Consider the following 22232-nt stretch of genomic DNA (forward strand, 5'->3'; position numbering starts at 1 on the left):
TGGAGTTATGTCTTTTTATTGGGTGGCAATGATTTGTCAAAGACGTACACTGGCTATAAAGTCTACACACTACTGTTCAAATGCCAAGCTAATGTGATTTAAAAAGACCAAAATAAATGTTTTCAAAAAATGTTCACCATTATGTGTCCGACCTACAACCTGTATCAATTTTAAATGGTGGCAGGTTTTTTTTACTCCCATTTAATGTGTTTGAATGTCATTGGTTAATTCTGAACACAACCACATCTCCAGTTATGACTTGTGCAACCACCTGTTATTTTTACTTCCCCTCTCTAAAATGTTTTTTTTTTTCCAATAGAATTTTTTTAAAAGTTGGATCAGGTCACAGTGATGGAGACAAATTTTGAAATTACCTTGGTCTAATTTTTTAATAAAGCAGAAATCTGACATTTGAACACAGGTATGTACTTATTATGTCTTTTTGTATTTATCTGAAATGTTTTTTCTTAAAAACAAAAAACAGAAATATCTGTTTTTAACTTGACAGTATGTAAAGAAAGATGGGAGGGACGGTACTGCTGCTCACCACTAAGGGTTGAATATTTGCAATAGAATTGAATAGACCAGTTGATTAATGAGAAATGTATTATACAGTGCTAGTAAATCACTGTAGCCAGGAACCAAAAGTATCTGATAAAATACTATGTCTGGTAACATCAGGCGCTAAATACTTGAAAGAACAAGTACAGTATGCAATTAGGTGAGTGACTAGAACAGAACATAAATCATTGTTTGACCACTTGCACTGTTTCATAAACAGCCTGCTAAATCGAACCCTTTTTTAAAGTGCTTGTCCTCATTTGGGTCTAACGGAAGCCTATCCCCGCTGACTTTGAGAAAGGGATGGGGGTACACCATGGACTGGTCACCTGCCAATCACAAGGCACATAAAGCCATTCACACCTCTGGATAATTTGGACAATTTAGTCTTCAATGAATGTAACATATATTTTTGGAATGTGGGAGGAAGCCAGAGAACCCAGAGAAAGCCCAGATTAAGTACAAGGAGAACATGCAAACTCCACAAATTCAAACTCAGAACCCCAGAACTGAGACAGACCTGCTGCCGCTTGATAATTCATTAGAATAATTGACGTTCAACAGTACGTTGGCAAGAACACATTGTGGTTGTGTTCCTTACAGGCACATTGCACGTAAGCAGTAAAGCAAAAAAATTCATGTGATAAATAAATATCTCGTTTTTTTTAATCCATTAAATTATACTGATATTAAAGTGAGGGGGGAAAGGGTATGCACACTTCTAATACAGTCCCCATGTCCCAATTCTTTGTTCCAGATTGGGTCTTTAACCTACAACCCTGTGGTCCCCCCTCAGCCAAGTCTATACACTTCCTGAGATTCTTCCTCCGGGTTGGTGTGCAGTACCAAGGTGCCGTTTGGCCCTCTGTCTCAAAGTATGACCTGCAATGTCTGCTGACTAAATGTGTTATTGAGCCACTGAGAACTAGAGTGCGCTAACCCCATTTGGGTCATTTTTAAAGTTCACTGCTGAAATAAAAAAAGAAAGGCCTATCTTTATCATGGGAATATTGGCTTAGTTCTAGTTTTGTCATAAATGGCAGACCCTTATTGCACTCAGCACTTTTTGCAAGCTTTGGGGTCAGTGAATCTGCATGTTAAAGTCAATGTTATTTATCATCTTTCATGAAATATTGATGGAGTTGACAGATGTTTGGCCTATTACACTAAACTTTTAGCAGCAGCCATAAAACTTTAAATCTCTCTCCTGGAAATGACTGACATGGCGTTAGCCTATAGTTCTCAGTGGCTCAACTGAAGTACATTCAGGCAGTCTCTGCACTTGCCGGGATTCAAAAACTAGTTGAAGTTGGTCTTCTGAAGGTGTCTGTTGGGAATTTCGATGGCGCTGACTTGTAACGGCCACGATCCGCCCATGATGCCCGCCTGCAGGGCCACGCCCGTCACTACAGCCAGGTCGGGGTCCACCGAAGTGTTGGGCTCCTTTCCGAAGTACTCAGCGATGAGCCTCCGGATCCGCGGTATCCGGGTGGATCCGCCCACCAGCACGATCTCGTCCACCTCGTCTCTGTCCAGGTGGCCCTCGGCGAGCACCGTCTCCACTGGGTCCAGGATCTTCTGGAAGAGGTCTTCGTTGAGCGCCTCGAAAAGTTCGCGGGTGACCGTCGCCTCGAAAAGCACGGGCTCCGTGGCCGAGTCGTCACGGGTGCGCAGGTGCAGCGGCACCCTGACGGTGGCGCTGGGCTGGAGGGTGAGATCGAGCTTGGCCGACTCCACGGCCTGGCGGAGACGATGGAGGTCCTCTTTGAGGGTGGGCATAATGCCGAACTCTTGTCGCACTCGCTCTGTGGTGTACTGGAGTAACCTCTGGCTGAAGTCTTGCCCGCCGAGCTTGTTGTTTCCTGCAGGAATACGCAGTTTGAGCACAATTAACATTTAACAATTAACTATTACAGTATGTTCTTTAGCCTTGTTTATCTCCATTACAGTGCGCTCAAAAACAGCAAATTTGGTTTGTTGTTATTACGTTTAAGTCATTGATGGTGTTTTTTTTCATCTTGTGTTTTGTCCTTGAAAGCACCTCGCCCACAGTCAAAGAAACTAAAGTTGAAAGTTGTTTTTGCTTCTCTCCTGATGCAGATATTAATAATGTGTGTCGTCACAATTTGCCTGTCCAGAATTCCCTAACATTTATTACTGTGTGTAAATGCCAAAAGGTGAGTTTAACGACTTACAGTCCACTCCAAAAGTATTGGAACAGCAAGGTCTTCATGTTTGCTTAACACCAAATGCAGTTTTCACAGATGAAACCCAAACCCCAAAACAAGCATTATCTAATGCTTAAACAATTCATCTAAAAGGCAACACCTGAGCAACTACAAACACCCATCAGTCACATGTTTCAATACTTTTGCTCTTGAAAGGTGGGTGGGCTCAAACAAAAGCTGCTCGATCGTGGTTTTGTTTAACACATCTAGAACTTTTGTCTCATATTCATCTTTTGATCTGAAACCAAAATGTCTTCAGTATACAACAAAAACAAAGGAATTGACCTTGCCGTTCCAATACTTTTGTAGGGGACTGCATATCATTTGTGAAACGTTCCAGTGCACATATTTGTTTGCCCATGGGTGATGTCACATCAGGTTGTGCTAGCATGTTATTTAGGCGAGTGCGCTAGCTAATGTTATTGATGAGCCTGATGTGGTGAAGGTGATTTGTGTTGAAAAATGTAACAACTGAATGCACCCGTTTTTGTAACATGCTCATAATTTCATTCATGCTAGATGCATGGGCTTGATGCTTAATGATCCTTTATGTTTTCAGTTCTTTACCACCAACTTGTGGCACTTATTTGCAATTACAAAACCCTTTTTGGGGGGTTTCCATGGCAGGGCTCGGGTCCCTATTATGTATACAGTGTTCCCAAGCGAACATAAACCAAGCCATGTAACAAAATAGCAAAAGTGATTAACTGATGCCCTGCCCATACAATGGGCTATATTTGCAGAAAGATGCCACAAGATGGTGTCAAAGTACTACTTTAGTCTACATGAAGCCCTTCCACTTCCACTTCAAAATCGCTCACTGGTACCATGATGCCACAAGATGGCAACAAAGCACTGCTTTTATATATGTGAAGGATGTCAATGTTATGGCATGACAGTGAACACAACCAAGACCTAACGCATATAGTGAAAATCCAGTTTTTCCTTTGCAGCAAGTTCCTTGTGAGTACGAGGGTCAATCGCCTCGTGCACAGGTGTCAGTAGCCGACTATATTTTTTTCGTGATTGACCAGTTCAGTCACGTTCAGCCGTATCGCTCGGTGTGCAGCGGGCCTAAGGATTGTTCTGCCTTGGCAGAAGTCTGCGCGCCACTTTGTTCTAGTTTTAAAGAGTCAAGCGGAAAAGACAGCTTACCGGCCATGGCTCGGGTAAAGAACATGCCGCCCTGTTTGTTGAGCAGAGACACGTCCAGGGTTCCTCCGCCAAGGTCCACCACTAGCACGCTGAAGACATCCACCTTGTGAAGGCCGTACGCCATGGCGGCCGCCGTCGGCTCGTTGATCACACGCAGGATCTCCAAGCCTGTGAATCAGTTATCATGTTAGTCATGTTTAAATAAAAAATACACCCCAGTAAATTAAGGATGTTGATTTATGGCTGACCGGCAAGGTTGGCAGCTCTGACAGTGTACTCCCTCTGTCTCTCGTCGAATTCTGCAGGCACCGAGATGACGGCTTTGTGGACGGGCACGCCAAGTTGCCGCTCGGCCATCTTCCTCATCTTCAGCAGCAGCCTGGAGCCAATAAACTCCGGAGTCACCGTGAACGTGACGTTGGTGGTGATCACAAACTCAGCACTCCCGTTGTTGGAGATCACCTGGAAAAAGTTAATTAAAAAAAAAAAAACACAAACATAAACAAACAATCAATATTTGAGAAAGGGTTTTGACATCCTCAATTAAAGTACAGGTCTCTAATAACTAACTCTATTATTATTATCACCTCTACAATTTAAATAGTGACTTTGACGATAATATTTTTAGCTTTAATGACAAACATTAAAATAAGCTTTTGGTGGCAAAATAAAAAATTACAGTTGTATGTACAACTAAGAAAGGCGCCGAGTGACGCTGACTCCCCACATGGCTTGAGTCAGTGGCATTTTCTTACATGGGGTTCCTCATTCAGTCCATGAACTGCATAATCTTTTCTCACAATCGCAACGTACACTTTCAACTTCCTACTACAACAACTACTGTTGACACCATGCATATATATACTGTGTTTAAGTGTAAAATGCCTAAACTAGTCTGACATCCAACGTGTTGGCTTGTTTCTCTCCCTTATAATCGACGTGACTACCCGAGAGTCACCGCTTAATCTTTATCTTTTACTCCTAAACTGTGCTGATCTCAAATCCAAAGTGATGGAACGCCACAATCTACAGGAATATGCTGGTCATTACAGTGGTTTAAAAACAAATTTCACTGGCAAGCTGGGCGAGACCCTCTTCCACACCTCGCCGTTGAAAAACATACTTGACGAATCGGTGGCAGTAAACTGTGGGATTCCAGTTAACGAATATAGACATCCACAACAGTGAATGAGTAAAGAACATTTCAGGGTCTGTACTTTTTTAACGTTTACTTAAGTAAAGGGGTTGAATAAGTACTTCTACTTTTTTCACACAAGTATCTGTACTTCTGCTGAGTGCATTTGCTACCAAATGAGTAACTCCCTGATTGTTGTTGTTCTTTTTGGGTTTTTTTTAAAGCCATGTATCCAGCCCACCTTGAAAGGATAGCGGCTGCTCTCCTGCTCGAGCGAATGCGGAGCAAAGATCTTCCCGATGAACCGCTTAGCGTCGTAAATGGTGTTCCGGGGGTTCTTGTCGGCCACATCCACAGCGTCGTGCCCAGCCAGCACCGTCGTGTTGGTGAAGGAGATGGTACTCGGGATGCTCCTCCTGTCCTCCTCGTCTGCTATCACCTCCACCTCTCCGCTACCCGGGTGGAACACGCCCACGGAGCAAAAGGTGGTGCCCAGGTCCAGACCGATCACTTTGGGCTTGGGTGGGGGTAAGTACTGCTGTCCCAAATAACCAGCCAAGAACAGAGCCAGGATCATAGAACCTGTAATGCACATAAGCCACAATTTTAGCTATCACCTATTCGATAGATAGATAGATAGATAGATAGATAGATAGATAGATAGATAGATAGATAGATAGATAGATAGACAGACAGTCAGTCAGTTTACATTAGTACCAAAAGCATTGTTATAGGCAACCAGGAATCGTCTTCATCTTTAGGAATCGCCTTTATCTTTCTGCATATTATGGGTCAGCCTGGATATCTGTTTTGATACGGCTAAGGGGGACAGACAGACACACTTTATTCATTCACAAATTTGATTATTATTCGGACTCACCGATCATTGACATTTCCCCTGCCATCGTCAAGTACGTTTACGAATCCGCCCGCCGCTGAAGTAACCAGTAACGGTGGCTCTGAAGCACGAAATTGCTAGTTGTTACTTTCAGCTTTGACCAACGGCAATGCGAAATTCACACTTCCGACTAAACACACGTCAGCGTTTGCATCATGTGTTACGGGGGGATGCTGGGTAATGTCGTTTGAGAGCCGCACTGTCAACGGGGATGAGCGCAAAAGCTCTTTTCGTTTAATACTACATTTCCCAGAATAACGTGTAAAACTCAGGCGTCAAAAAAATAAAAGGTTCTCGCGATATTCTCGTGCTGCGCGCATGTACATTTGATGTGCAAAACAAAAGCGTCATAAAATAAAAGTTCTCGCTATATTCTTGTGTTCCGCGGAGTGGACCTTTGGCACCACAGATATAAATGTAAAACTACATTGCACTAATTAAAAAATACTAATAACAACAATATAAATAAATAAAAAGAATAGAAAACTACATCCGCCCAAAAGCCAGCGTGCGGTAGCAGCCCGGCTATAAAGCGACGTGCCTACGTGATGGCCACGTTGGTGGGGTCAACGTTCCCATCATAATTTGCCAATTTCTCAACCGATTTTTATGAGGTTTAGTTTTTCTGCCAACGTTAAAGTGTGTGCTATCAAAACAGAACATTTGAAAAAGAGCCAGAAAATGTTGTTACCTTTGAAAGTTTATTCAGTCTCCATCCATCTATCCATTTTCTTTATTGCTTATCCTTACGAGGATGGCGGGCTGCCTGAGCCAATCCCAGCTGTCTTCGGGCGGGAGGCGGGGTACACCCTGAACCGGTCACCAGCCAATCGCAGGGCATATAGAGACAAACAACCATTCGCACTCACATTCACACATATGGGCAATTTAGAGTCTTCAATCAACCTAGCACGCATGGTTCTGGGATGTGGGAGGAAACCGGAGTGCCCGGAGAAAACCCACCCAGGCATGCAAACTCCACACAGGCGGGGCTGGAATTGAACGCGCGTCCCCAGAACTGTGAGGCAGATGTGCTAACCCGTCTCTCACCGTGCCGTTTCCTTGTTGTGCATATATGGTGTTGTTTGCAACTGTATGCAGCACATCCTTGTTATTATGGTTTTCAATGTTTTAAATTATTACGTAAAAGTATGTAATTTCTAAAAGTACATGCTTTGTTACAAAAAAAGTATAAATGTATTTTTAAACACAAATATGTACATTATTAAAACAAACGTTTATTTTTATTAATATCAATTCAAAGTTTTTCCAATTTTGTAATTAAAAACATTAAAAAAATAATTTCAGTTTACTATTTTGAAAAGTACGTTAAAATACACATACTTTTTGAATAAAAATGTTTACATTCTTAAAACTAATATATCATACTATTATTATTATTATTTTAATAAATATTAATATTATTAGTTATTAATAATTGTTACAAGTACTATAATAAAGTAAGGAAATATTCTAAATTATTTTGAAAACATTGATTTATTCGAAATTTATCATTATTAAAAGTACTTCATAAAAAAGTGTTTTTTCAAACGAATAATGTGTACTTTATTAAATTATTATTAAATATATTCATTTTATCTTTTGATTAATATCAATCCAAAGTGTTTCCATTATTACAATTTAAAAAAATAATTGATTAAAAATAATTTTAAATGGTTGTTTAAAAGTGTTTGTAATTATTTTACTATTTTTGTTTAAAAAGCACATTTACATTACTATTAAAATAAATATATGATTTTCATTATTATTTTCACTAACATTAATTCAGTGTTTCCAGTATTGTAATAACAATAATAGACTCAATAAGATAGTTGGCAGTGTTTATCAATTGTTATTTACAGTAATATTCACATTAATACACTATTGTCTCTCCTTGCCATTCACACAAACACATTTAACTTGCTGCACAGTAAAGTATGTATATACAGTAAGGCAAATACATTATCCATCCATCCCTTTTCTGAGCCGGTTATCCTCACAAGGGTCGCAGGAGTGCTGGAGCCTATCCCAGCTATCATCGGGCAGGAGGCGGGGTACACCCTGAACTGGTTGCCACCCAATCGCAGAGCATATACAAACAACCATTCGCACTCACATTCACACCTACGGGGCAATTTAGAGTCTTCAATTAACCTACCATTCATGTTTTTGGGATGTGGGAGGATACCGGAGTGCCCGGAGAAAACCCACGCAGGCACGGGGAGAACATGCAAACTCCAGACAGGCGGGGCCGGGGATTGAACCCCGGTCCTCAGAACTGTGAGGCAGACGCTCTAACCAGTCTATCCACCGTGCCGCCAACCAAATACTCACTCATCCCCACTCATCACTTTATGCATAGAAAATAAAGGTAACAATAAATGTTGAAAGGATATAATTAATGAGTTTCTAATGATAGATTAATGAATAAAGAAGTAAAAATACAGAATTATTTTGAATTAAATACAATAAAGTGGTGATTTTGAACACAATGACACACAACATGGTGATTATTGTTGAAAATGTCACAAAATGATGTTTAGTATATCACCAAACCAAGTCGAGAGGGAGTCTGCACATAGTAACATTTGCAAATATCCACATGGGTCTATAACACTTTTAAATGTCTGCGTCCTTCAAATGAGTACAATGTTAAGAAGCCACGGTGTCTGTGAGCTGCTCTGCATCCTCCTTGCTGTCTGAGCACTCGGACGGGATGAAGCAGCCCGAGTCCCTAGGACAGTCACTGTCTTCCTCATGTGGACCACCTGGTAATTTGCTCTCTTCCACATCTTTGACATCATCACCTGGCGGCACAAAAGTCAGAATTTGACTGGAAATTACCCAGAAAGGTGGTTAAATAATGCAACAAACACAAACTTATTCTTTTGGATATCTGTCCTCTGTAATTTGTATCCATCCATTTTCTCTAGTGCTTGTCTTCATTAGGGTTACAATTTCTGCCAATAATATTGATTATTCAACATCGTTGGATTTCCCCTTGAGGGATTGTAAATGCATAGAATACATTAAAAAAAAAAACATTTACAAAATCACACATTCCAAGTGATAATACACTAAGTGGGATATTCAATGTCATTTAGGCCTCCGGCGGCACGGTGGCCGACTGGTTAAAGCGTCAGCCTCACAGTTCTGAGGTGCGGGGTTCAATCCCCGTCCCCGCCTGTGTGGAGTTTGCATGTTCTCCCCGTGCCTGCGTGGGTTTTCTCCGGGTACTCCGGTTTCCTCCCACATCCCAAAAACATGCATGAATTGGAGACTCTAAATTGCCCGTAGGCATGACTGTGAGTGCGAATGGTTGTTTGTTCCTATGTGCCCTGCGATTGGCTGGCAACCAGTTCAGGGTGTACCCCGCCTCCTGCCCGATGACAGCTGGGATAGGCTCCAGCACGCCCGCGACCCTAGTGAGGAGAAGTGGCTCAGAAAATGGATGGATGGATGGATTTAGGCCTCCTAAAAGTAAATTAAAAAAATAAACCAGTACTGTGCTGAATATGCATTTACTGTAAAAGTGTCATCTAATTTATCACTTTGGTTTCAAAAAATGGCAACAGCAAGAACAATAAAGTGAAGCACTTAGATACACTGTACAAAAACAACCCTAATAATGTCAAGCAAATACTCATAATAATGATGTAACTAAACAGAGTTACAGGAAACAAGGTGACAAAAATGGTTTGATAAACAAATTAAGTTGAATATTTAGATCTTAAAACTAGATAAAAGTGTCCAAATCTTTAATAAAGAAACAAAATATATATAAATCAGAATCAGAATCATCTTTATTTGCCATGTCCAAAACACACAAGGAATTTGTCTCCGGTAGTTGGAGCCGCTGTAGTACAACAGACAGTCAATTTACAGAACACTTTGGAGACATAAAGACATTGACAAAAAACAATTGTGCAAAAAGATGCAGAGTCCTCTAGCACTTAGAGCAGTTCGAATGGCTAATATCGCAATAGTCCGGTGCAATGACCATTGTGCAAAGGGCGCTGAGACTTCAAGGAGTGTGTGCGGTTTAAAGTGACGAGTAGTGCGATAATCTGGGACAATGGTTGTGCAAATGTTACAGATACTCCTCAATCAGTGTGGAAATGGAGCAGATGCTACTCTGGCATGAGTGGCCAGTATATGCAAATAGTGCAGCATGGAGAGACATCTACAGCGAGTGCACGAGTAGGACATAATTGGCCCCACAGAAATGTGACAACGAACTCTAGTCAAAAAATTGCCAGCTTGTTGTAATGGAATTATAGGTTAGCTGTTTAAGAAGTTGATTGCTAGAGGGAAGAAGCTGTTGGAATGTCTACTAGTTCTAGTTTGCATTGATCGGTAGCGCCTACCTGAGGGAAGGAGCTGGAAGAGCTGGTGACCGGGGTGCGGAGGATCCGAGAGGATTTTGCACGCCCTTGTCTTAGTTCTGGCAGCGTGCAAGTCCTCAAGGGTGGGTAGGGGGGTACCGACAATCCTTTCAGCAGTTTTGATTGTCCGTTGCAGTCGGAGTTTGTCCTTTTTTGTAGCAGCACCAAACCAGACTGTGATGGAAGAACAGAGGACTGATTCGATGACCGCTGTGTAGAACTGTCTCAGCAGCTCCGGTGGCAGGCCGTGCTTCAGAAGCCGCAGGAAGTACATCCTCTGCTGGGCCTTTTTGAGGACGGAGTTGATGTTGGTCGCCCACTTCAGGTCCTGAGAGATTGTAATTCCCAGGAACTTGAAGGTCTCGACGGTTGACACAAGGCAGCTGGAAAACGTGAGGGGCAGCTGTGGCGAAGGATGCCTCCTGAAGTCCACGATCATCTCTACAGTCTTGAGCGTGTTCAGCTCCAGGTTGTGTCGGCCGCACCACAGCTACAGCCGCTCCGCTTCCTGTCGATATGCAGACTCGTCACCGTCCTTGATGAGGCCGATGACAGTGGTGTCATCTGCAAACTTCAGGAGTTTGACAGTCGGGTTCGCTGAGGTGCAGTCGTTCGTGTAGAGAGAGAAGAGCAGCGGAGAGAGGACACAACCTTGGGGCTCCCCAGTGCTGATGCTGCGTGTGGATGAGGTGGCCTCCCCCAGCCTGACCTGCTGTGTCCTGCCCGTCAGAAAGCTGTAAATCCACTGGCAGATGGCAGGTGAGACGCTGAGCTGGAGAAGCTTGGATGAAAGGAGTTCAGGGATGATGGTGTTGAACGCTGAGCTGAAGTCCACGTAGGTCCCTGCACTGACGAGGTGTTCTAGGATGAAGTGCAGTCCAATGTTGACTGCATCATCCGCAGACCTGTTCGCTTGGTAGGCAAACTGCAGGGGGCCCAGCAGGGGACCTGTGACACTCTTGAGGTGGTCCAGCACGAGACGTTCAAAGGACTTCATGACCACAGATGTCAAAGCGACAGGCCTGTAGTCATTCAGACCCGAGATTGCAGGTTTCTTGGGGACTGGAGTGATGGTGGAGCGTTTGAAACAGGATGGAACTTCGCACATTTCCAGAGATCTGTTGAAGATCTGAGTGAAGACTGGAGCGAGCTGGTCCGCGCAGACTTTGAGGCAGGATGGGGACACATGGTCCGGGCCTGCCGCTTTGTTAATCTTTTGTTGTTTGAAGATGCGTCTCACATCCTGTTCATGGATGGTTAACGCAGAGGTCAGAGGTGTGATTGTGGTCGCGGCCGGGTGGGTGTGTGGTGTGAAACTGTCCTTTTCAAATCTGCAGTAGAAGGTATTCAAGTCGTTGGCTAGTGTGCTATTGTTCTCAGCTTGGGGGGATCGTCGCTTGTAATTAGTCAGCGATTGGAATGCATGCCAGACTGATTTAGAGTCGTTTGCGCTAAACTGTTTTTCCAACTTTGCTGCATGGTTCCTCTTTGCAATGTTAATTTCTTTAATCAGCTGGTTTCTAGCTCGATTATACAGGGCCCTGTCCCCGCTCTGATATGCATCCTCCTTAGCTTGCCGAAGCTGCTTAAGTTTAGCAGTGAACCACGGCTTGTTGTTGTTGAATGTGCGAAATGATTTTGTTGGTAAACACACAACTTCACAGAAACTGATATAGGATGTGACAGTGTCCGTATATTCATCCAGGCTGCCAGCTGAATTTTCAAAGACACTCCAGTCTGTGCAGTCTAAAACAGCTTTGAAGTTCCATCTTGCCTTCATTTGTCCACTTTTTGACTGTTTTCACTGTAGGCTTCGCACATTTAAGTTCTTGCCTGTACGTCGGTATTAAGTGAATTAAGCAGTGATCAGACGAGCCCAGGGCTGCACGAGGTATAGCACGGTATGCGTTTTTTACCGTAGTGTAGCAGTGGTCTAAAGTATTATTTTCCCTGGTAAGACAGTCGATGTGCTGCTTGTATTTAGGGAGTTCGTGGTTGAGTTTAGCTTTGTTAAAGTCCCCAAGAATAATGAGGGGTGAGTCGGGGTGTTTTCTTTCCAATTTCGTTGACTTGATCGGCAAGCGTTAGCAATGCGGCGTTCGTGTTAGCTTGAGGCGGAATATAGACTCCAGCCAGTATGAATGATGCAAACTCACGTGGCGAGTAGAATGGTTTACAGTTTAAGAATAGCGACTCCAAATGCGGGCTGCAGTGTGTGCTGAGCACCGTGACGTCCGTACACCATTTTCGTTGATATAGAGGCATATCCCGCCGCCCTTTGTTTTCCCTGATGATTCCATGTCGCGGTCCGCTTGATGAATGTGGAAGCCGGGAAGCATGACGGCGACATCGGGTACGGTGTCGCAAAGCCAGGTCTCCGTGAAGCACATGGCCGCGGAACGTCCGAAGTCTTTTCTGGTCTTTAACAGAAGATGAAGCTTGTCCATTTTGTTGGGTAGGGAGCGTACATTCGCGAGGTGGATGGTACGGGAACGCCAATCTGTGTCCTCTCTTGCGGAGTTTCACCTGAATGCCGGCTCGTTTCCCTCTGTAGCGCCGCTTCCGTCTCCATGCGCCGAAAACCACGGGCGCCGCTCCGGTGAGTAACTCGGGGAAAAAAACTGAGCGGATATTCGAAAGTTGGTGACAGAAAGTCCGGAGTAGACTCCTCGATGGTTAGCAGGTCTCCCCTTGTGTCAGTGAGTCGTGTAAGGTCTCCAAAGACGGACGAAAAACACAAAAACAAAGACAATACTAGAGAGCGCGTTACCGAGGCGACCACACTGGTAGGCGCCATCTTGTCAAAAATTACTTTAATCGAAACATTTTCCTTTTTTATGATACTCTGTTTTTACTAAATGCTACTGCAAAAAAAAAAGATAAAAATAAAATAAAAAGTAAGACATAGCATAGCATTTTTATAGAATAACTGAAAACCTCCTATCAATTGGTTTTCAAGGTGCAATAAACTAAGCCCCCCCTTGACGATTGGCTTTGAAGATGCAAAAACTTGGATCAGTCCCCTAGTTTTCTTATAAAGGTTCAGTGCACTTGTTTATCAAATTTGTTTTGATAAATAAATAGGGATTGTAAAATATATTAAATATACAAATGCAGTATATAATATGTACATATTAATTAAATATAAATATTATATCTATTAAAATATATTTTTATTTTGTTGGTAAAAATGACTCAAAAGGAATCGAAACTAGCGGCACGGTGGCCGACTGGTTAGAGCGTCAGCCTCACAGTTCTGAGGACCCGGGTTCAATCCCCGGCCCCGCCTGTGTGGAGTTTGCATGTTCTCCCCGTGCCTGCGTGGGTTTTCTCCGGGTACTCCGGTTTCCTCCCACATCCCAAAAACATGCATGAATTGGAGACTCTAAATTGCCCGTAGGCATGACTGTGAGTGCGAATGGTTGTTTGTTCCTATGTGCCCTGCGATTGGCTGGCAACCAGTTCAGGGTGTACCCCGCCTCCTGCCCGATGACAGCTGGGATAGGCTCCAGCACGCCCGCGACCCTAGTGAGGAGAAGCGGCTCAGAAAATGGATGGATGGATGGATGGAATCGAAACTCAAAGTATAGGACTTGCGACTTGACTCGGGACTTGCATGTCTTGACTTGGGACTTGACTCGAGACTTGAGACTTGGTCCCACCTCTATTCATACCTATATGGCAACTTTAGAATCTTCAATGAACGTAACCTACATGTTTATGGAATGTGGGAGGAAGCTGGAGTACTCAGAGAAAACCCCCACAAGCACAGGGAGAACATGTCAACTCCACACAGCAAGGCTGAAGCCCAGATTTGAACCCTGAACGTCAGAACTGTGAGGAAGATGTGCTAACCGCTCTCTCACTATTTTGTCACCCTCTGTGATTTTTCATTACAAAAAAAAAATTATTTACTAATTTCCTAATCATTTTCTATCCAGGTTGCCAAGTTACTAGCCAAATGGAGTCCCAGCTGGTTAAATGACTGACATGCGACAACAAGCTGCCATCTGTTTTGTCACAGGGAAAAAAAAAAAAAATCAAATGACCTTTACTTTTCCTCAGGCACATCTGCCGGGGTTCAGTGTGGTAATACAACAAGCAAGGCTTAATTTAACCCGCCAGTTCTGTTCCACCTACACACTCATAATGGGTATTTTTGCTTTCTGCTTCGAGATGGCAGAAAGAAACACCATCCTGCCGCTTCAGCACTTTCTATGTGACTATCAGGAAGCCACCAGCAAGATAACACTCTATAGTTCTTGTAAGGCCTAAAACATCACAGCTTTCTTCTGCCGCTTTACATTTGAAGGTGTCACAAATATTTCCAACTAACTGAGGGGGAGTTTTAGAGACTGGATGTTTATTCGAGTGGTTAAAATATTGGGTAATACACTTTAGGTTTTAGAAGGAGTGGGGAACCACTTTCCTATCAGTAATCTGACGGCCATACTGCATTTATAAAGAAATATGACGCCAAACATATTTATAGTTATACTGTGTTGTGAGCAGCGGCACAGTGGAAAATTGGTTAACACATCTGCCACACAGTTCTGAGGACCCGGGTTCAAATAAAGCCTCGCCTGTGTGACGTTTGCATGTTCTCCCCGTGCCTGCGTGGGTTTTCTCCGGGTACTCTGGTTTCCTCCCACATCCCCAAAACACGCATGGTAGGTTAATTGAAAACTCTAAATTGCCTGTATGTGTGAAATTGAGTGCGAATGGTTGTTTGTTCATATGTGCCCTGCAACTGGCTAGCGACCAGCTCAGTGTGTACTCCACCTCTCGCCCGAAGATAGCTGGGATGGGCTCCAGCACGCCCGCGACCCCAGTGAGGATAAGCCGTACGGAAAATGGATGAATTAATGTGTTGTGAGCATTCATCAGTTAATGTTTCGGGGGGGTTTTTTGTTATCACAGTTCCCCTGAAGTTTTATCTACACTGTACATGGGCCAGCTTGGGACATCTGAGAATAGCAGGGGTTACCCCAAAATGTGATTATACTGGTAATTACCTATATTAATAGTTTAAACTACACCACAAATGCAAACTTTGCATTATCTTCCAGTGTTTATTGTGAGATAATGCAAAGTTTTTAGCCTCTTCCATGTCACTTTAGGGGCTTCGCAGTAGACCGTATTTTCCCATGTAAACAAAAATTCTGATCTGTCAAAACAAAAACAAAAATTGCGAATTGGCAGGGTTTTCAACAAATAACACGGGTAGGTTTCAAAAAAATATTGTGAATGCCACGAGAGTTTTTGCTTCCTAGAAGAAAACTGAAGGGTTTGTGCAAACACTGACTAGGTGTGTGTGTTGCTGACCTTCTGAGTAGTGCAACTGGGAGGCAGCCAGCAGCTTGCGTCTGTGCTCGGGGTCTTTGACGTTGAGCTCGAGGAGATGTTTTTCCTGAAGGTGGGTAAGGTCCTCCACCGTCTGGTAGCCATTGAGCAGCAGGGCAGAGGCGTACTCCTGGGAGAGATCACACTTTACAAATTATGTTCTCTGAATTGAATGAAGGTGATTTTGCAGTAGGGATAACCTACTACATCTAGCAGGTGGGCTTGTGCTGAAGAAAAGCTTGTTAATTTCAATATTTATTTACTTATGGCATCTAGATGCATGTATTTAAAGAAACTGATTAATATGATGACATGGCTCTTTTGGGAGAAATATCCTTAGTGTCTGTCTGACTTCCTGTTTCTGCCACCCCTCCCAGTCCTTTCACAGCTGTGAATTCTGCCTAGCAACGGGTGACCAAACATGCTGCACCTTCTACAAATATCAGCATCCTCACCTCCAGATTCAAGCGCTCCAATAGCTCCAGCAACGTTTTGGGTCGAGGTCTTTTGCACAATTTCTGTTGTCGTATCTTGGGAGCATCGTCATCGTCATCGTCATCATCATCTTCTCCTCCTTCTTCTTTTTCCTCCTTCTCCACCAAAACATCCACATAGATGAACTTGAAGTTTCCCACCCTGTTGTTGAGCATGCCTGTCCAGATGCCCATTGGAGGCTTAGCGATGATGCTGATAATGTCACCAGCCTGGAACATAAAGAGAAAATTTATATTTGGATCGCACTTAATGTTTTTTCAATTTCCACAAGACCACTATATCGTATTAAGACACATGTCAGACCTTAAGTTTGAGGGAGTCCGTGTCGTAAGGGCTGGGGACGAAGTCTGTGTGGACACGAGCTCTGCCACAGAACTGACCCTGATAGGAACCGTCCTCCTCCAACCTCAGACTGTCCCTCTGACCAGAACCATTGGACTCGCTGGTTACACCGCCTGAAGACACGTCAAGCACAAACCAAGTAGCATTACATATTTTGCATCTCACTGTACTGCATCTTTAAGAAAAGAGCTAAGAAGAAAAAAAATAGGAACTACATTGTCACGTCTACATTGCAGGATCTGGTTATTGTAGAGTAGACACAGATGAAACATTTAATATATTAATATTTCAATATTAATGATCACAGTTACAGAGTTACATAAAGTTGTTAGCTGTAAACACTCAAAACTGAAAAATACTGTTGATTGGTTCAGTGCTTAGTTATATAGGAGTAAACATTCATCCATCCATCCATCCATCCATTTTCTTTACTGCTTATCCTCATTAGGGTCACGGGGATGCTGGAGCCCATCCGAGTTGACTCTGGGCGAGAGGCGGGGTACACTCTGAACTGGTCGCCAGCCAATTGCAGGGCACACAGAAACAAACAACCATTCGCACTCACATTCACACCTGTGGGAAATTTAGAGTCTTCAATTAACCTACCATGCATGTTTTGGGAATGTGGGAGGAAACCGGAGTGCCCGGAAAAAACCCACGCAGGCACGGGGACAACATCCAAACTCCACACAGTCGAGGCCGGAATTGAACCCGCATCCCCAGAACTGTGAGGGAGATGTTCTAACCAGTCAGTCACCGTGCCGCCAGGAGTAAACATTTGTAATTAAAAATAAAAGTTGGAAATTTTGTGAATGGTGTTTCCCAACTATATCAATGCGTGAGTGAACGAGAGCCATTAAATTTGTACACTTTGTATGGCGTACATGTAGTCCAAGTCCATCGACTTGCATTAGTTCACGGGGTAGATCTGCCACATTCAATATGGCAGACGCGCTTACGTTTCCACGAAACGGAGCAATACGCATGCCAGGCCAGTAGATGGCGTTATGACATCTTCATAGAAACATTATGCACATGTGCAACAAGCTATTCGTGGATTCTTCACAGGTCAACCGAACGTATTTTGTTTAAATTAATAATACCCTTCATCGGCATACCAAGACTTTGGTGAGTCATACTGACAACAATAGCAGTGCAGTAACTGTACATTTCGCTGGAGAGGCGTCAAAAACTCGTACTACTGCACCGTGTTCCGCTATTTCTGATTGGCTGTGTCGTACTTCGCGCATGCTCAGACCGGCAAAAAATATAAAACATTTTTTTTTTTTTACATATACATATACAAAACCTTTCCTATACGGATGGAACCATGTGATGAGATTTTTATGCGTACTTGAGGAACTTTGGCCGCTGTAAAGACTTTCCAAGGAGTTGCTGTCCCTTGTCGAGTTCTTTTCAGTTGCAGGTGTAATCTCTGTCTCTGTGTCATCACCCTGTCAGAGTCAACGATGATAATGTTCATTGCAGCACATTAACTTTACATTTTTAGCCAGTAAGTTAACTTAAATGTCAATATTGTGCTATTAGGAAAGCTCACCATCTCCTCAGAAAAGGATTTGGCGTGTTTTTTGCCCATTTTTCTGCGCATGGTCAGTGAAATGGCCTTCATTTTCTTCCCAATCCCAGCTGACTTGTTTGGTTCCAAGCTCTCGCATTCTTCAGGTAACTGTGGAAACAAGTTTTGTGGAAATTAGTGGCAATTTTGCACACAGTCTCTGCATTCAAAATGTGGAAAAAAAAGAGAGAACAAACTCATGTAAAATGAAAGTAAGAATACACCTGACACCATTGAAAGTGCTTCTGATTAACCCTAAAAAGAAATTTCTGACTTTTGATCTATTTCTGTTTAAAAAAATAATAAGAATTTGTAATTTAATACCTTGGCGGCACGGTGGCCGACTGGTTAGAGCGTCAGCCTCACAGTTCTGAGGACCCGGGTTCAATCCCCGGCCCCGCCTGTGTGGAGTTTGCATGTTCTCCCCGTGCCTGCGTGGGTTTTCTCCCACATCCCAAAAACATGCATTCATTGGAGACTTTAAATTGCCCGTAGGCATGACTGTGAGTGCGAATGGCTGTTTGTTCCTATGTGCCCTGCGATTGGCTGGCAACCAGTTCAGGGTGTACCCCGCCTCCTGCCCGATGATAGCTGGGATAGGCTCCAGCACGCCCGCGACCCTAGTGAGGAGAAGCGGCTCAGAAAATGGATGGATGGATGAATTTAACACCTTTTCCGACCCCTCTCATGTCTATTATTTAAAAAAAAAAAAAAAGTGACTGAATCCCATTAACAGACAACACGAGTGAAATAATTTCCACATTGTTTTGCGTATGACAAAAAGTAGTTAGTGTTATTGTTTTACATATGGACCAGTTAAGCCATGCCTTTTGACTGTTAAATTATTCATAGATGTTTTGACAAAAGGCATATCTTTGCATGAGGAAGCACTTATTTTCTTATGGGTAAATGACAACAAAAAATATTGTTATCTCAATTATTTATGTTGTAGTTGATGAAAGTTATGTCTCAAAAATAACTTTACTTTAAAAAAGAAAACTGTTGCAAAACCTCTCAGGAGAAATAAAGCAAATCCCATAAGGGGGGGGGGGGGGGGGGGGAACTAAAACGAACCTTATTTTGAATAATGTACTGTAATTGTCATTTGATATTTTTATGAGCAAAAGGGAAAGCATAATTCAAATCCAATTTCTGAGAAAAATGTTTTTTTTGTGTGTGATTTTATTTTAAGGCCAGCCTGAAAAGTAAAATGTACAAACCATATTTGCTCCATTCTCTTCTGCTTTGGCTGCAGATGGATTATGTCTGAGACCTTCAAATCTCCCAAAGCTTGTGGAGCGCTGTGGATGACATTTATTATTTTTTAAGTGTCATTGTCAAAACAAACCACATGCTCTTACAGTCTGAAGACCATGAAGACAGTTGTTGGGCTGCACAATAATCATGCTGAGGTGTTTCTAATATTTTGACTCTTACATAAAGCGAATAATACATAATGATTAGAATCAGCTCCCAGTTTGATGTAGATCAGGTCAACACCACTTGTAGCCTTTTGAAAATGTTTTCAATGCAGCTCATGTATTGGCTGTCATTATATTGTGCATGGTGTACGTAATGTTGTGGCCAGTGAGTATATATTAAGTAACACATTGTCGTGACGAGTATTTATGAATTATCTAATACAGTAAACAGAGTTAAAATTACGCACTCATGCTTGCTTCCCTTTCGCTCCCAATTTTAATACTTTTTTTTGCTCAAATTTTCCATAAAACTAATAGTCATTATAATCTCTCCCAAACCCTCCGTCATCTGCACAACAGAGCAGCGAATAATTATGTAAACCAAGTAATCCCTGGGAAAATCCTGGGTTAAATATGAGCCGCACGCTCCTCGATTGTCCTCTGTGGATTGATTTAATGCCGGGATGGGCTAAACAACATCGTCCGCCATCCAAAAATACAAACAGGCCAGTTGGAGGGTTTAATTCTAAAGCCCTCGTTTTAATTTTAATCTAATTTATTGATTTTTTTTTTTTTTTTTTTTTAATGTGTGAATACAAGAACAATGTGTTTTATAGCTAAATAACAAATGACTCATATCTTCCTTTAAAATTTTCAAAAGTTATAGGTAGAATTTGAATAGAATTTATATTCAACTGTATATTCCATTGAAAGTGTCTCCTCCTACCTTTGGTTTGCTGCTCTTTGTTTTGTCGGACACATTGGAAGCTGCCCTCTGCAACATTTTCAAGTCTTAATCTTTACTCTTGTCTTCTTTATTTTTGGGGAGGGTCTCCTGACTCTAGAGTACGGTCTGACGCAGAGGCTGCGCGGCTGTGTGTCTGACTTCCTTGCAACACACAGGATGTGAAGCAACTGACTTTGTGTCTGTTGTTGCAGAATCGCTTTTGAAAGGGGAAAATTGAGGCTTTGTGGCCCCGCTCGACTAAAACATCAACATCATATACAGGAAAAGTTCCATTTAGTTTAGAGGCGAAATGATACTTGAGGTGAAGTGACGTCACAGATAGTTAAAGTTGTTGTTTTGTTGAATTGTATTTTTACTTTGGTTCGATACCATTATTATTTCTTAAAAGTCGATGGAAACATTCCCTCCCCTCGAGGAGGCAAGCGAGCCATCCCAGTCTATTTTTTGTATCTTATGGGTGAGCGGTGGGGTACACCCATGACTGGTCGTCACTCAATCGAGTTGACAAACTTCCATTCACCGAGAAAACGTTACAAGTTGTCGCTCCATAATTTTTTTTTTTCCACATTTTAAGGGGAGTTTATTTTGAATGAGTCCTGCTAGTCTGTTTCAAACATATTGACACTAAACCATTCATCCATCCATCCATTCATTCTCTGAACCACTTATCCCCACTATGGTCATAAATGCACTGGTGCCTGGACTACACCCTGGACCGGTGGCCAGCCAATCGCAGGACATTAAACCAGAAAATGCCAAACTAACATAGTGACAAACACAGTTACAGTATTTCAGCATTTACTGTATTTTAGATTTTGTTAGTTCGAACTGCCGCCGCAGAATCAAAAAATGATACACTCCAATTTTGGGCTGCAACTAAAGATTATTTTGATAATTGATTAATCTGTCAATTGCTTTATCGATTAATCAAATGAATCAGATAAACAAAACTTTGTTTTATTTACTTTCTTTTATTAAAAGACAGGAGATTATTTTAAATTGACCGTGCAGAAAATGCACAAACATACAGTAAATCGATGATGATTCAGTCACTGGTAAAGTAAAAAAAAAAAATCATTGTTTTCAAAAGTAAATGCAGACTTTTCCAAAGGTCTTTTTTTGTTTTTGATTAAACACATAGATAAGCACTCTGCGTTCATAAAGAACTCCAAAAATCTGAGATTTACTTTGAGAGACTGAAATTCAGAGAATTTGGAACAATTTTAAGTTAAACAATGTCTCTAAGCGATTAATTATCAAAATAGTAGTTAATTAATTGTTGCTCTTCTAATCCAATTTTATTAATGTCATCCTTAACGTGGATGGACAAACAAACCAAAAATATGGTGCACCGCCGTTTTTTAAAATTTTCGTTAGAGGGGTGTTTCTGTTTTTGCTCTTTTTAATCCCCCCTCCAGCTATCAAAAAAGTTACAATCCCATTACCTAAGGTGAACCAGAAAGTGGCCTGTTAACATCGGGATGTGGCTGATATGTCACTTAGTCACTCACTTTTGTCTCAAGAAGAATGGTTCACCCCATCATTTTACGCCATCCTTGACAAACCAGGAAGTGGTGTGCATCAGGGCAAACACATATTGCTCCAACCTCAGTGGAGTTCTGTGCTCTTTTTCAATGAAATTGAAGTTGTTGTTTTTTTTTAACTGCAAGGTCATTTTTGCACATTTTCTTTTTTCCCCCTCCACATAAAACTAGGAAAAGTAAATTGGGAAAAGTTCAGTATTCCACAAACTGTCCATTTAATCATAGCCTTGTGGAACCAAGTTAAGGTTATATGATGCCAGAAGATTTTGAGTTTCTTTTCTATTCATTTCTTAATGTTGGGCTTTGTGTTTGAGGAAGTGCTGATCCTCGAAGTGGTAACTTTGTTGTGTTGAAATCCTTTCCCGTCTGTCACTTGTTAGATCTTCTCCTTTTGTGGATCG

The 22232-nt window shown here is 42.2% G+C and overlaps 2 protein-coding genes and 1 long non-coding RNA gene across 8 annotated transcripts in view; 1 reads left to right on the forward strand and 2 right to left on the reverse strand.

Moving 5' to 3' along the window:
- On the reverse strand, window positions 1-6220 carry hspa13 (heat shock protein 70 family, member 13). Of its 2 annotated transcripts, none has more exons than XM_061783189.1 (5): window positions 5960-6220; window positions 5321-5661; window positions 4193-4406; window positions 3945-4112; window positions 1-2423 (listed from the first exon to the last, which is right to left on the reverse strand). In XM_061783189.1, the coding sequence occupies exons 1-5, from the start codon at window positions 5982-5984 to the stop codon at window positions 1861-1863; spliced, it is 1311 nt and encodes a 436-aa protein (XP_061639173.1). In that variant the 5' UTR covers window positions 5985-6220; the 3' UTR covers window positions 1-1860. The 2 variants fall into 2 exon arrangements, with proteins under 2 accessions (XP_061639173.1, XP_061639174.1); XM_061783190.1 differs by lacking the exon at window positions 5960-6220 and adding an exon at window positions 5797-5929.
- LOC133482739 (uncharacterized) overlaps window positions 3992-22232 on the forward strand; it is a 27063-nt gene continuing 8822 nt past the window's right edge. Inside the window, exons 1-4 of one of the 3 annotated variants that reach the window (XR_009789913.1) lie at window positions 3992-4130; window positions 4250-4415; window positions 5304-5607; window positions 16094-16234. This is a non-coding gene — a long non-coding RNA (uncharacterized LOC133482739). Of the gene's footprint in view, window positions 4131-4249; window positions 4416-5303; window positions 5608-16082; window positions 16235-22232 lie in introns of those variants that run through there. The other 2 variants (XR_009789915.1, XR_009789914.1) reach the window with 2 other exon arrangements.
- samsn1a (SAM domain, SH3 domain and nuclear localisation signals 1a) overlaps window positions 7805-22232 on the reverse strand; it is a 27804-nt gene continuing 13376 nt past the window's right edge. The window contains exons 9-17 of one of the 3 annotated variants that reach the window (XR_009789903.1): window positions 19339-19419; window positions 18101-18229; window positions 17897-17996; window positions 16504-16655; window positions 16161-16409; window positions 15688-15835; window positions 12889-13077; window positions 10345-12782; window positions 8649-8784 (exon numbers count right to left, since the gene is read on the reverse strand). Coding sequence is in view for 2 of the 3 variants with exons in the window: in XM_061783178.1 (XP_061639162.1) it covers window positions 12785-13077; window positions 15688-15835; window positions 16161-16409; window positions 16504-16655; window positions 17897-17996; window positions 18101-18229; window positions 19339-19419 (1152 nt within the window). In the remaining variant the exon portion in view is untranslated. Of the gene's footprint in view, window positions 8785-10344; window positions 13078-15687; window positions 15836-16160; window positions 16410-16503; window positions 16656-17896; window positions 17997-18100; window positions 18230-19338; window positions 19420-22232 lie in introns of those variants that run through there. The other 2 variants (XM_061783179.1, XM_061783178.1) reach the window with 2 other exon arrangements.

This window comes from Phyllopteryx taeniolatus, chromosome 8 (genome assembly GCF_024500385.1).
Source record: "Phyllopteryx taeniolatus isolate TA_2022b chromosome 8, UOR_Ptae_1.2, whole genome shotgun sequence".
In the NCBI taxonomy this organism is placed as follows: domain Eukaryota; kingdom Metazoa; phylum Chordata; class Actinopteri; order Syngnathiformes; family Syngnathidae; genus Phyllopteryx; species Phyllopteryx taeniolatus.